Source organism: Lissotriton vulgaris, chromosome 5, assembly GCF_964263255.1.
Source record: "Lissotriton vulgaris chromosome 5, aLisVul1.2, whole genome shotgun sequence".
In the NCBI taxonomy this organism is placed as follows: domain Eukaryota; kingdom Metazoa; phylum Chordata; class Amphibia; order Caudata; family Salamandridae; genus Lissotriton; species Lissotriton vulgaris.
The window spans coordinates 1561377179-1561392675 of NC_141693.1; the positions used below are offsets into that span (position 1 = coordinate 1561377179).

Sequence of the window (15497 nt, forward strand, 5' to 3'; positions counted from 1 at the left end):
ACCTCAACACTCGCTCCCAGCACGGGTGTTTATGCAGTTAATAGGCATGATGGCCTACTGCATCTTCATAGTCCCTCATGCGAGACTACACATGCGTCAGCTTCAGGAGTGCTTAGCACGGCAGTGGAACCAGGCTCAAGGACAATTGAAAGACCTAGTGTTGGTGACCGGTCGTGTATACCACTCTCTGCATTGGTGGAACCCACAAAACCTTTGCAAGGGACGACCGTTCCAAGAGCCTGTACTACAAATAGTGCTTACGACGGACGCTGATCTCCTGGGATGGGGAGCGCATGTCCTCCATTACACAATGGAGGGACTACGGACGACACAGCAAAAGAAGATGCACATCAACCTGCTGAAACTTATGGCAATCTTCATGGCAATGAAGGCGTTCAAGTTACATTTGTGCAACAAAGTCGTGTTGATCCTGACGGACAACATGACTGCCATGTACTACATACAGAACCAGGGAGGGACACACTCTCCACAGTTGTCACATCTAGCGCAAAGCATGTGGAAGTGGGCCATTCAGAGAAACATATTCCTCATGGCGGAACACCTCCCAGGCAGGGACAACCAGATGGCGGATCTGCTCAGCAGACACAGCCACCAGATGCAAGAGTGGGAGATTCATCACTCAGTGCTTTAATCGTACTTCCAGCAGTGGGGTCACCCAGAGATAGACCTGTTCGCCACCAGGGAAAACCCAAAATGCCAAAGCTTCGCCGCCAGGTTTCCGCAGTCTCAGGGCAATGCGATATGGATGAACTGGTCAGGCAGGTTTGCGTACGCTTTTCCCCCAGCCCCGCTCATACCACTTGTGGCACGCAAACTGTGACAACACTCCATGAAACTCATCCTAGTTGCTCCAATGTGGGCGAGGCAACCATGGTACACCACGTTCCTAGAACTTTCCGTGGTGCCTCATCGAAGGCTGCAGCTAACACCCAGTCTTTTAACGCAGAGCCATGGAGACATTCAGCACCCAGATCCGCAACAGTTGAACCTTGCGATCTGGCTCCTGAAGTCATAGAATTTGGTTACCTAAACTTGCCTCCTGACTGTATGAATATTATCAAGGAGGCCAGAAGACCCACCACCAGAGCGTGCTATGCGGTAAAAAGTGGAAACGATTTGTCATTTATTGTACCAATAATGACATAAATCCACTAGATGCTTCAACTCAAAACATCATATGTTATCTGTTACATTTACACAGATGCAATCTAGCATACAGTTCCATACGTATACATTTAGCTGCAGTGGCAGCTTATCTTCCAAACAGGCAACATCTTTCACTCTTCAGAGTGCCTGCTATTAAGGCTTTCATTAGGGACTCAAACAAGTGATTCCTCCGCAACACCCACCTTCACCTGTCTGGAACCTAAACGTGGTTCTCACCAGACTGATGGGACCACCCTTTGAGCCACTACATTCGTGCGAAATACAGTTCCTAACGTGGAAAGTGGCTTTTTTAGTGGCAGATTACATCACTTCGAAGAGTTAGTGAGCGGCAAGCCCTAACTATTCAGGAGCCATTAATCCAAATTCCCGCAAATAGGGTAGTGCTGCGTACAAACCCTAAATTTATGCCAAAGGTGGTGTCCCAGTTTCACATCAATCAAACGATAGAACTGCCAGTGTTCTTCCCAAATCCAGATTCTGTGGCAGAAAGAGCTCTACATACACTAGACGTAAAGAGAGCTCTCCTTTACTATATAGACAGAAAAAAACTTTTCAGGAAAACTAAGCAACTGTTTGTTGCCTTTTCACCACAGCACAAAGGCAACCCCATTTCCAAATCGGGTACAGCCAGATGGATTGTTAAGTGCATACAGATTTGTTATCAGAAAGCTAAACGCACATTAACATTTCCCCCACAAGCGCATTCAACACGCAAGTTAGGGGCATCCATGGCTTTCCTTGGAAACATTCCTCTAGAAGACATATGTAGAGCAGCCACATGGACAACCATACATACATTTACCAAACACTACTGTGTAGATGTACACTCCAAACAGCAAGCTGCTGTAGGACAGGCTGTTCTAAAGACTCTATTTCAGACTGCTGCAGCTGGCACAGGTAGCCACCGCTAAGGAGGAAACTGCTATACATTCTATGCACAGATATGAATTCAGCAGCCCACATGCCTCGAACGGAATATGCTACTTACCAGTATGCATCTGTTCTTGGCATGTAGGGCTGCTGACATTCATATCGCCCTCCCTCCTCCCCGGTGCCTGTCGCAGCTGTAGCACTCAGAATGTATCTCTAGCATGGACATCACTTACTGTATCATACTCCATCTCTGCCACAATGGCGAAAAACAATCTGAGGATGGAGAAGATGCCCATGCGCACTGTAGTCCGGGGTAGGAGCCACCTATCTCGTGATACTTTGAAGACTCTTCCAGGTCAACAATGTGCAATCATCCGGACCCAACACTAGGCAGCGATGTATGCACAGATATGAATGTTAGCAGCCCTACATGCCAAAAACCGATGCATACTGGTAAGTAGCATATTCCTCTCTTACCTAGTTTTGGCATTTTGTTGCTGTAACTTAAGTAATCCCTTGCTGATTTCCCTAGCTTCTTTTGCTGTCTATCTCCCTTTGTGTGGGTGTGTGGGTGTGTGTGTGTGGGTGTCTGTGTCTGCATTTGAGACATTTAGCTATTCACATGCTTAAAATAGTAAACATACCGAACTTTTTGTAGAAGAATTCCTGCAATGGAAGAACTAGTGTTACAAATGTCATTTCTTGTGTGGGATCCTTCCCGTATAGAAAAGTTGCCCAGTACAGAGGAATATTCTGTGTGTGAATTGAATGATGGTATTTGCACTTCAGAGCTTCTGCCATGAGTGAATATTTTTCCTGTTCGAGGCATGTGGGCTGCTGAATTCATATCTGTGCATAGTCCGCCACCTAGTGTTGGGTCCGGATGATTGCACATTGTTGTCCTGGAAGAGTCTTCGAAGTATCACGAGATAGGTGGCTCCTCCCCTGGACTACAGTGCGCATGGGCATCGCCTCCATCCCCAGATTGTTTTTTTCCGCCATAGGGTTCGGATGTGTTTTCGGTTCCCTCCTTCGGAACCGATAGTTGTTCGATTTTACTTGAGACCAAAAGGTCTTTAGGCTGGGCGTCGGTATAGTTGCGTTCGGGTTTTCTTACTGACTCTCAGCTCCAATCTCCTTCTGCCCTTCCACGTGCTTCGACGCGGACGGGCCTACACTACCACTTTTGCTATGGAGCGGACTCCATTCAAGAAGTGTCCGCTGTGTCACTCAAAATATTCGCACCTCGACGTGCACCCCGTGTGCAACACATGCTTGTCACCGGATCACCGTGAAGACACCTGCATGGCGTGTTCAAAGTTTAGGAGTAAGAAAACTTTGAAGATTCGCCGGGCTAATCGACTCCAGGCACAGTTGTCGGCTTCGGCGCCCCCACCTGATGACATCTTTCAGGAATCGGTCGAGGAAGAGGACGGCGTACAAAAGTCGGACTCTGGACCCGCGTCCGAGGAAGAAACCTACGACGCGGATGAGGAGACCTGCGACGAAGTCTCCGGTGAGGTAGGGGACGACGAACTGATTTGTGCCACGATGGGAGATAGCTCAGAGGAAGAGCATCCCCAACCGGACTCCGGGGTTACCCCCCGTCATTCGGCCCAGGTCGAGGGATCGCCTTCGGGCCTTACCCAAGATCTTACTATGAGTCCTACGTCCCCGCCTCCGGGCCCGGTCACGGACATTTCTAACAAGAAACCGAAAGTGAAGCCAACTGGTCCCGCACCCTCGGATGCGAAACCGAAACCGAAAGTGGCGTTGGTGAAGAAGGTTCTGGAGGCGTCAACTTCCAAGAAACCCAAAATGGCCGACTCGAAGAGCCACGCCAAAATGGCCGACCACAAGAGCCGCGCCAAAATGGCCGACTCGAACCCCTCTGGGTCGGCGCCGAAGGTGAAGGCATCCGACGCGGCTGCGTCGGCACCGAAAGGGGTCGCGGACCCGAAAACGGCTTCGAAGAAGCGTCACGCTGATGGTGCGCCAGGCCATGGGGCGTCGGCACCGAAGAAGAGGCCTACCGGCGACCGGACTCTCGGAGACGAAGAGTCGCTCGCGACGGTTCAGCCCTCGGCATCCCTTACAAAGAAGGTGGGAGAATCCTTAAAGCGGATCCAACAGTCCACTGTTGTTCCCAGCCAGGACACTGTAGTGCCTAGGCCCACGCCGAAGCCTGCCAAGGAACAAACGCCAATTCGTTTTACCCTTCCTCCCAAGTCGGCGCCGAAGGCCTTCGCGCCTAAGCAGAGCGGACACTCTCAGGAAGTATTGACGCCGAAGGCTGCCTTGGTGGTGTCGAAGCTTCGGCTCCAACCGCTCGCGGTGGAGGAACGTCGGGAGGTGACCATCGACGCCAACACCGGAAAATTGTCGCTCCTCAAACGAAAGATTACGTCGGAGCCGCCATTGGAACCTTTTAGGATTCCACTTAAGAACAAAAAGTACTCTGCGGACTCTTCGGCTCTGATGGAACCTCTGTCTCCACAAGCCATTGAACACTCGCCGGCCCATTCCCCAGTGCCTGGTGTGGACGAGGAGGACGACGAGTACAACTATCCTGCGTACTCGGATCCGGAAGAGGAGCAGGTGCCCTGGACAGCAGGAGGCGACACGGACGACCCGCAGTCAGGCCAGGACACTCAACTTTTCGCCGCGAAGACGTCACCGACAGAGGACTCGGCGGCATTTAATGCATTAATAGAGAGAGCAGCAGCGAACCATGACGTCGAACTGCACTCAGACCCTGTGGATGCGGACTTCTTAGTCGACACCTTCTCGGTAGCCGAAAAGCAAGTCAAGACGCTACCAATGCTCAAAGGGGTGCTGAAGCATGCACAGGAGGTATTCAGGGAGCCCACCCGGGCGCGGGTGGTCAATCCTCGCATCGACAGGAAGTATAAGGCGGCGCCCACGGATCCCACGTATATTAAGGGACATTTGCCATTGGACTCCCTGGTGGTGTCCAACGCTCGGAAGAGGGCGAATTCGCAGACTACTGGTGATGCTCCTCCCCCAGACAAAGAGTCAAAAATCTTTGAGGCATCAGGCAAACGCATTGCTGCACAGGCAGCGAACATCTGGAGGATCTCTAACACTCAAGCCCTGCTTGCACGTTATGATAGGGCCCATTATGACACATTAGAGGCCATCCTGCAACACTTGCCTGACCAATACAAGGAGGCGGGGGAGATGCTCATTCAGGAGGGTAAACTTATTACTAATGCATCCATCAAATGTGCCCTAGATGTGGCAGACACTGCCTCCAGGGCTATCAATACAAGCGTGTTACTTAGACGCCATGCCTGGCTTCGAATTTCTGGGTTCAAACCCGACATACAATCCACAATACTGGGTCAAACAGTGAATCCTGACCATCTGTTCGGCCCTGAGGTGGATGCCTCCCTAGAAAAAATGAAGAAAGATACCGAAACTGCCAAGTCTATGGGGGCTTTACAAAGTCAGCAGTTTCAGGGTAGTTCCTTTCGCCGCTCCAATTCAAGAGGCACCTCAAGAGGTCAGGCATCCCAGTCCACGCAATACTACAAGGGTAACACCCAGTCCTCGTATAACAACAACAAGGGCAGGGGTGGCTACAGGGGCAATAATATCAAGGGCAGGGGACGTGGAAACAATGCCTCCAGGTCCACCACCTCCAACAAGCAGTGACGTCTTGTCACTTCCCCCCGATCACACGACACCTGTCGGGGGGAGACTCCAGCAGTTCCTGCCGGCGTGGAGGTCCATCACCACGGACAGGTGGGTGAGGTCTCTTATCCAGTACGGGTACTGTTTAGAACTTACGTCCATTCCACCGGACATACCGCCAAGAAGCCGTGCTATGTCCGACGAGCACTTGACCTTGTTGCAGCAAGAAGTACTGGTCATGCTGCAAAAAGGGGCGATAGAGCTCGTTCCATTGCAAGAACGGGGAACAGGGGTTTACTCCCTCTATTTTCTAATCCCCAAAAAGGACGGATCACTCAGGCCGATCCTGGACCTCAGGCCCCTGAACTGGTACATCAACTCAGAGCACTTCCATATGCTCACATTGCAGCAGGTGCTTCCCCTGCTTCAACGGGGGGACTTCCTAGCAACGCTGGATCTGAAGGATGCCTATTTCCATATTCCCCTGCATCCTTCACACAGAAAGTATCTCGGATTCAAGATCTTAGACCAGCATTACCAGTTCAGGGTCCTGCCGTTCGGGGTCACCACGGCACCGAGAGTTTTCACCAAATGCCTAGCGACTGTAGCAGCGCATCTCCGTCGCCAGCACGTCCATGTCTTTCCATACCTAGACGACTGGCTTATTCAGGCAAAGACGGAACAGCAGTGCGTAGACCACGTGTCACGCACCATTCACCTCCTGCACGATCTGGGATTCTCTCTGAACTACCCAAAGTCCCATCTCCAGCCCGCCCACGTGCGACAGTATCTGGGCGCGACAATCGACACTCTGGCAGCCACTGCGCAGCCGAGTTCAGTGAGAATCGCCAGTATCCAGGCGCTGATCCAACGATTCAGACCCCAAACCTCGCTTCCAGCGAAGGTGTTCATGCAGTTGATAGGCATGATGGCCTCCTGCATCTCCATTGTCCCGCACGCGAGACTACATATGCGTCCGCTTCAGGAGTGCCTGGCACGTCAGTGGACTCAGGCTCATGGGCAACTGACAGACCTAGTGTTGGTGAGCGGTCGGGCGTACAACTCTCTGCATTGGTGGAATCCACTGAACCTTTGCAAGGGCCGACCATTCCAAGAGCCTGTCCCACAGATCATCCTGACAACGGACGCCTCTCTCCAGGGATGGGGAGCGCATGTACTCCATTACACGGTGCAGGGACTATGGACACTTCAGCAAAGGAAGATGCACATCAATGTGTTGGAACTGATGGCAATCTTCATGGCCTTAAAGGCGTTCAAAGTACATCTGTGCAACAAGGTCGTGTTGATCCGGACGGACAACATGACGGCCATGTACTACATCCAGAAGCAGGGGGGAACACACTCTCCACAGCTGTCTCATCTGGCTCAGAGCATGTGGAAGTGGGCCATTCAGAGGAACATCTTCCTCATGGCAGAACATCTCCCAGGCAAGGACAACCAGATGGCGGATCTGCTCAGCAGACACAGCCATCAGATGCACGAGTGGGAGTTACATCCATCAGTACTCCAACCGTACTTCCAAAGGTGGGGTCATCCAGAGATAGACCTGTTCGCCACAAAGGAGAACGCAAAATGCCAAAGCTTCGCCGCCAGGTTCCCACACCCCCAATCACAGGGCAATGCGATGTGGATGAACTAGTCAGGCAGATTTGCGTACGCTTTTCCCCCAGCACCTCTGATACCGCTGGTGGCACGCAAGCTCAGGCAACACTCGATGACGCTCATCCTGGTTGCTCCAACGTGGGCTCGCCAACCATGGTACACCACGTTTCTGGAACTCTCCGTGGTACCGCATCAAAGGCTTCATCTCACTCCCAGCCTTTTGACGCAGAGCCATGGCGACATTCAGCACCCAGATCCGCAACAGCTCAACCTGGCGATCTGGCTCCTGAAGTCCTAGAGTTTGGCTACCTCAATCTTCCTCCCGATTGCATGGACATCATTCGGGAGGCGAGAAAGCCCACTACTAGAGCTTGTTATGCGGCTAAATGGAAGAGGTTTGTCGTCTACTGCGTGGAGCACAGCATTGACCCGCTAGACGCTTCCATTCAAAACATCATATGTTACCTCTTTCACCTGTATCGGTGTAATCTAGCTTACTCTTCCATCCGCATTCACCTGTCGGCTATGGCAGCATACCTCCAAAATAGGCAACACCTGTCACTCTTTAAGGTCCCTGCTATCAAGGCTTTTCTGGAAGGACTCAAAAGAGTCATTCCACCAAGGACTCCACCAGCTCCTGAATGGAACCTCAATGTGGTTCTTACAAGGCTGATGGGTCCTCCCTTTGAGCCACTACACTCTTGCGAGCTGCAGTTTCTGACCTGGAAGGTGGCGTTCTTGGTAGCAATCACATCGCTACGGAGGGTTAGCGAACTGCAGGCGCTCACCATCCAAGAACCCTTCTTCCAGGTACATGCCAACAGGGTGGTGCTCCGCACTAACCCTAAGTTCTTACCCAAAGTGGTCTCGCAGTTTCACATAAACCAAACGATTGAATTGCCGGTGTTCTTCCAAAACCCAGAGACGCTGGCGGAGCGGATGCTCCACACCCTTGATGTGAAGAGGGCCTTGATGTATTATGTGGACAGGACAAAAGATTTCCGCAAAACCAAACAACTTTTTGTTGCTTTTGCCACACAACACAAGGGAAATGCAATCTCCAAAGCAGGAATAGCTAGATGGATAGTAAAGTGCATTCAGATCTGCTACGCTAAAGCAAAGCGCACTCTCACTATACCACCGAGGGCCCACTCCACTAGGAAGTTGGGGGCCTCTATGGCGTTCTTAGGTAACATTCCCTTAGAAGACATCTGTAGAGCAGCCACATGGTCTACCACTCATACTTTCACTAAGCACTACTGTGTAGACGTGCATTCAAAACAACAGGCAGCTGTTGGTCAGGCTGTTCTAAAAACGCTTTTTCAGACTGCTGCAGCTGGCACGGGCGGCCGCCGCTAATGGAGGGACTGCTATGTATTCTATGCACAGATATGAATTCAGCAGCCCACATGCCTCGAACTGCAAATGCTACTTACCAGTATGCATCTGTTCTTGGCATGTAGGGCTGCTGACATTCATATCGCCCACCCTCCTCCCCGGCGCCTGTAGCAGCTGCAGTATGTATTCATATACAAACATATGCTCATAGCATGGTCATCACTCACTTCTTCACTCCATCTCTGCCTATGGCTAAAAACAATCTGGGGATGGAGGCGATGCCCATGCGCACTGTAGTCCAGGGGAGGAGCCACCTATCTCGTGATACTTCGAAGACTCTTCCAGGACAACAATGTGCAATCATCCGGACCCAACACTAGGTGGCGGACTATGCACAGATATGAATGTCAGCAGCCCTACATGCCAAGAACAGATGCATACTGGTAAGTAGCATTTGCATTCAGTAGGAATGTGACTGATTAAGATTATTGGGCCGATGTTTTGCTGTATTTCACTAAACGTTGAATTGCTTGCCCTCCATAGCTTGTCTTCTTTCAACTTTAATGAAAGATGGCCAGTGCTACATCAAATTTCACTTAACTCCCTCAAAGCTGACAAGATGCTGATGTGCAGAGTTGGCCCGAACTAACCACCATCCCACCTCTGGTATCTTAAAATTACATCTGTAGATAGAGTCACCACCTCAGCAGATGGAAGTGCAGCTGATAAGCAGTTCTCCACCTACAGCTCCTGAACCGAACTCCCCTGAGCCTCGCTGTGTGCGTTCTGGATGTGGGAACCCGCCAATGGAGAGCAAGGACTGGGACAATGAGTACTGCAGCAATGAGTGTGTGGCAAAGCATTGCAGGTAAAAACAAAAACAAATAAAGAATGTTGGGATGTCAGCATAAAATATTGTACCAGCTCCAAAACATTTTTTTATAAAAGCCTCCATATTTCTGAGCAATCAACACCATTATCTACATATCTCTCTTGCATATGTGTTGCTGAACACAAGCTTTTCTTCCATATACATCTTTAAGTTTTGCTCCGGATATACCTTTTTTTCAGCTTCTGTGACTGCTTTAGAACCCATGCTGCATGCTCCATTGTAGGATTTTCACTGATAGTCCTAAACGTAGAATTTTTCAGCTTGCATGTAGTCACACCAAAGCACTTAATTATCAACGTATCATGCCTACTTATAGGGGGTCAATAGCTGTTATTCGCATTTTCGGCCCAAATTTCCAAAGCATTAATGGGCAACATTTTTTTATAGATTTCTTAACTTTCAATAGTGTATAAAGCAACATTGAAGGATGAGCCTATGAGCTTTAACTTTCAATAGTATATAAGGCAACATTGCAGAAGAACAGTTTTGAATTAAGAAAGAAAATATATTCATGAAAAGCAGGCCTAATGTGCTTAACACAGAGAAGTAAAAAGAATGCACTGTCAATTTAAGGAACATGCAACTTTATATCCCAGCTAGCCTTGATCTGGATGTTGCCTCAAAGGCTAAGCTTTAGTTCTGGCTCATGTTGAACACATCTGAGAACACAGCTAGTGTTTTAAAACCCTACTCTCTGAGAATTTACCTCAAATGGCAATTATTTTTTTTACTTCATACTCATTTGAAGCTTTTTCTGCTTACAAATTGCCCCCGCCCCATATAATTTGTGGTCTGTTTACCACCTATGCTTTCAACCAAAGACATAAGGTTTTCACCACACTGGGAAGCTTGAAGTGCTCAAGGTGGAGGGGGTGTGGGGGGGGGGGGGGGTTAAAGAAAAGGTTCCCTTTCCACAGAGACTGGACTTTCACAGAGGAGAGGATGTGGCCTTAGAGAGGTCGACTTTGAAGCTGGGTAACCAGGTTTGAGTCTTGGCAATGATGCTCAACATCCTGTGAGTCTGTGCAAATCACTTAATCTGCCCGTGCCTAACAAAAAAATAATATTTCACACGTGTCCAAGGCAAGAGTTGGGTTACTCTCTAGTTGTCCTACCTATTTGAATGCTTTTGAGTTCCTCTTGTTCATACTGTAGGCCTAGTGTGAGAGAGACACAAATTGAATCCAATATGTACAACTTTCTTGGGTTAATGTCTCTATTGTCCTCTATATAGGCTGTGGGGGTGAGTAGGTGGTAACGCGATTCATTCGTACTGATTATTTCCATTTATTTATTTTTTTTAACAAATGTTATTGATTTCCCAGCGTCTCAAATGGTCGAAGCCCAGCGAGGATAATAAATATTGAATGTATGAGATAAAAAAGCAATGGTACATTGTATAGAGCCCCATGAGACCGCAAAACTACTAACAGCACCATACACACATGTAGAGTATTGCAAGTACATCATATATAAATTACCAGCCACTGAAAGTCCAAAGCAGTACACTAAACCAGTGAATTGCTAGCCTTCAATCTATCAACGGGGTCATGGGTAGCAGACTGCGACAGTGGGGGCAGGTCTACGCCTCCGTAGGCTGCCAAATGCGGCCAGATCTTTCCATGTTTCTGTGGGCACCCTCTCACCTGAAAACTACAATTTTGGCGGTCATGCATCTGTCCATTGCCTTTTTCCTGTTAGTTACACAGGGCGGGGACGGGTCTTTACAGTGTTGTGCTAGATCCCTTTTGGCTAAGGTGAGGCCCAGGAATAAAAGATGCTGCTTGTAGCGGTTCCCCCCCGATGTCGTCTGTGCTATGTAATAGCACCAGTCTGGGGTCAAGCGGAATTGCTCAAGTCAGGACGTTAAATTCTAGTCCAAAACGACTAGATCACAGTGCAGCTCCACATCTTTTTTTAAAAAAGAGCCATAGTCTGCTCGGCAGCGGAGACACATGGGCGACTGTATTGCACCCATTTTCCATAACCTATGGCGATACATAAACTGAATAAGAATATCTGGTGGACACCACAGCATACCGAGGGCTAGCCAGGGCTTCAGCCCAGTCATCATCTGTGAGAGCCGGCTGGTCAGCTACCCAAGCCACTTTGGTTTAGTGGATAGTGTTTTGGTGTGTGTATTGAGTGTCTGGTAAAATTGCCTGATTTTGTGGTCCCCGATGTCCCCTATTAGTAGGTGGCCCTCCAACGGATGGAACTCTGGCAGGGTCTCTAGATGTTGATTGCTGATGTCCACCCCCTGATCATAGGTTTGAGAGCCTCCCATATAGTTGTGTAATGGAGATGAACCCACATTAAACTGAAAATATTCTGTAATAGAGAGTCGTACAGCCTCTTGGTACTAAGCGTCTCGAAGAAGCCAGGGGGACATGCGCCACCTGTATGGAGCCCATTGGACCCGCATGAGCAGTTTAATTTGAACATGCGAGTGGTCGGAGGGGCCTTAAGGCAAAATCGAGGAATGCGCTAGTCTATGGGCATAGCTAAATGGAAGAAAAATGTAGTCAAGCCGCGACAATGTGGTATGGACTGCCGACCCGTAATAAAACCCGGACTCCATAGGGTATAGTGCGAGTCGGACCAGCCCAGCGTGTGTGCAAGTATATTCAACTTGGAAATAGGGGGGATCTGTTAGACAGCGCCGCACGCCATCTATCTTGGGGGGTGGGGGGGTCATGATGTCGTTCCAGCCGCCCCCTAGGATCGTCAAGCATCCAGGAAGGTCACCCCATAGTTGTGTGGTTTTGTCTGCTAATGTTTAATCAAATGGAGGGGGGAGGGCCGGGGGCATAAATGCTCCCTATCGTGATTTGCTCTCCTGCAAGTAAGTGGCTCTGAACTGGTGGGGGCCAGTTGCTGAGTACAGCAAGTGGCCTGGAGAAGCTCACAAAGGCGGAATGTCTTTGAAGCTTCCCCTGCCCATCCTGAGGTAGGGGACTTGGCACCTCGCCCAGGACGTGCATTGTTGCAGGCCCAGGAGAGCGGATGGCTCTCTACCCAGGGTGCCGGCGAAATGTCTGCTGTGTGGCAGCCTAGGCAGCCTCTCAGACAAGACGTGGATTGTAGGTTAGGTTTCGGGGACCCTTTGTAGTGCATTTTACATTAAATCCCACACTGGCATCAGTGTGGGTTTAATGTGCTGAAAAGTTTGATATCAAACTTGTCAGTCTTCAGTGTAGCCATTATAGTGCTGTGGAGTTCGTAATGACAACCTCCCAGCACCATATACTCTTAATGGCATCACTGCACTTACAGTGCCTAGGAATGGCCCTGGGTACTGTAGGGGCACAGGGCTCATGCACCTGTGCCCACACCACTGGCATAGGGCACCCAGCTAGAGGGGTGGCTGATGTATGCCAGGGCAGTGGGTTTGAGAGCATGGCACAGAGATGTGCCATGTCGACTCTGTTTAGCTCTGCACCAGGACTCTCAGCCTGCAAAGGCAGTGTGTGTGTGTCAGGGTACAGGGCCCCTAAGGGTGGCACAATAAGTGCTGCAGCCCTTAGGGGTCTTCTCTGGTCACAATGCACTAGGTACCTAGGGTACCATTTACCTGATGACTGACGTGTGACCAGAGATGACAATTGGGTTTAGGGTTCAGTAAAGTTTTTAGGGAAGAAACACAGGCCCTGGGCCCCTGATTGGCTGGGACCCTGGGCACACCAAGGAAAATTGCATCAGGTATCGGGCAGAAAGTGGGGGGGGGGGGGTTACTGCAATAGAAACCCACTTCCTTAAATCTCCTGCCACTGAGCCTGAAATTATGGTAGGGCGCCCACCTGGGTCCAGCCAGTGTTTAGAAACTTGAATCTGGACACAGCGGTGAACTAGGACAGCTGTGTACCTGGTGTGAATCCGGAATGGTAGACTGTTGTAAAGCCAAACCTGTTGAGGCAAGTGTACTTGTTTCCCAGGAGATGAGTCTCCTATAGAAGAACATCCACATCATATCACTTTGCTAAACGGAGTACTGCCACCCGCTTAAATCTATTCAGCAGCCCACAGATGTTCCAGGAAATTAAGTTTAGTTTTGCAGCGTGAATCTTTCTGGATTCACTATGCTGTGCATTATTCCGCGGTCTAGTGGTTGGGTCCGGAATCGTAGTCTTTTCTTTGTTTGTTTTTTTGTTTTTTCGTAGCCCAGGTGGGCGTCGACGTCCCACCTTTTGGTGTCCTTCCTGTGACGTCGGCATGCTTCCTGCGGAAGCTCCCACCTTTGGGCGCCATCTTCAGATTCTTTTTTCCGCCGTTGGGTCTGGATCGTTCCAGAGAGGGCTCCAGAGATTAGGAGGAAAGAGAAGCAAAACTTGAGAAAATTTGGAGAAAAAGCTTTGAGAAGACGATGGAAGACTACACCATCGAAAGGACGACGAAGAAAGGAAAATTTCAACACTTTTTCCACGTCCAAACGAGAATGTGCGACAAGGGGACACCCTGAACGCAAGACATGTATAACACACCATTTAAATTCTGTCGCACCTGCCACCATAATCACGCGAAGAAGGACCAGTAACCTCTGCCTGCCGGTTGACCACGAAAGCAACAACTGCAACGCCTGCTCCGCATTCACGCCGAAGACCCTTCGAATCAGAGAGAGGCAAAGAATTGCAAACTACAGCATGCAGGGCAAGGGGCAACCGCCGTCCCTTCGAGACCTGGGGCTCTCGAGCGACGAGGAAGATTGCGCCACCAAATACGACTTCGGCTACACGGTCGCAGAGACCGTAAAAAAGAAGACTACAGAAAAGGTAGGAGACTCGACGCCCCTAAAAGGCCCGAAAGACTCTCGACAGTCTACCCAAGACTCTCGAAAAAACGAGGCCAAGACCCCGAAAGCGCAGACGCCGAAAGCTTCGGCCTCCGCAGCAACATCCAGGCCCAGCGGATCCTCACAGAAGGACTCCCTGGGGCAGAGGGACGGCGACCTACCAAAGTCGTTGAAAAGCTTCCAAGAAAAGGAGCGCTCAACTCCGAAAATATCTTCGAAGCCGACGTCGAAAGCAACCTCGCCGCCGAAACCAGTCTCGACGCCGAAACCCATCTCGGCGCCATCTGGCGCGCCGAAAAGAACAGCACGACCACTCAACGCCGACCAGGCGGCGGAGATGAAAAGAAAGAAAAGGAGACTCGAAGCAGAGATGGAGAACATCCTGCAGCAAAAGAAAGATTTCGACGAAAAAATGAAAAATTACAGGATTCCGTCGAGGCCCAAGTCACCGGAAACACACTTGGTCGAGGAAGAATTCGAGGTCGAAACTGTGTCGGAGAACTTAGAAGATCTGCCATATCAGGAAGATGATAACCCCTATTACGATGAGGAGGCAGATGACAGACAGAGGGTGTACCAAGAATCAACATACTCAGATACACAGGACGAAGAGTGGCAGGACATCGAAGCTGAAAGTCCAGAAGAGGGGGTGGACACATATCCGGCGGGGCCATCGCCGCCTGACGACATTGGACTTTACAATGAATGCATTAAGAACGCAGAGACCGCGTTCAGAGTCAAACTAGAAGAGGAGGTGCCAAAGGGGGATTTTCTAGTAGAAACACTACTCCCAATGCAAACTAAGAGCCAATACCTGCCAATGCTTGAAAGCATCAAAGGGCAAGGAAGAGAGGCATTCAAGGAGCCTGCTACTTGTAAACCCGTCACGCCAAGGACGGAGAAAAAATACAAGCACTCCTCAAAGGACCCACCCTACATACAGGGGACGGTCACTGCCGACTCCATCATCACCGCAACAGCAAGGAGAAGATCTAATGTCCCAACTACTTCTGGTCCACCCCAGACAAAGAGAGCAGGAGGATGGACCTAACAGGGAGAAGAATCGAAAGGAATGCCGCTATGCACTGGCGCATGGCTAATTCAAACGCACTGCTCAACAGACACCATTACCAGATC

The 15497-nt window shown here is 50.0% G+C and overlaps 1 protein-coding gene across 2 annotated transcripts in view; it reads left to right on the forward strand.

Moving 5' to 3' along the window:
• Positions 1-15497, forward strand: part of TOX4 (TOX high mobility group box family member 4) — a 352937-nt gene that overhangs the window by 275013 nt on the left and 62427 nt on the right. For both annotated transcript variants that reach the window (XM_086923633.1, XM_086923632.1), the window contains exon 8: positions 9369-9547. In XM_086923633.1, the coding sequence (XP_086779759.1) occupies positions 9369-9547 (179 nt within the window). The remainder of the gene's footprint in view (positions 1-9368; positions 9548-15497) is intronic.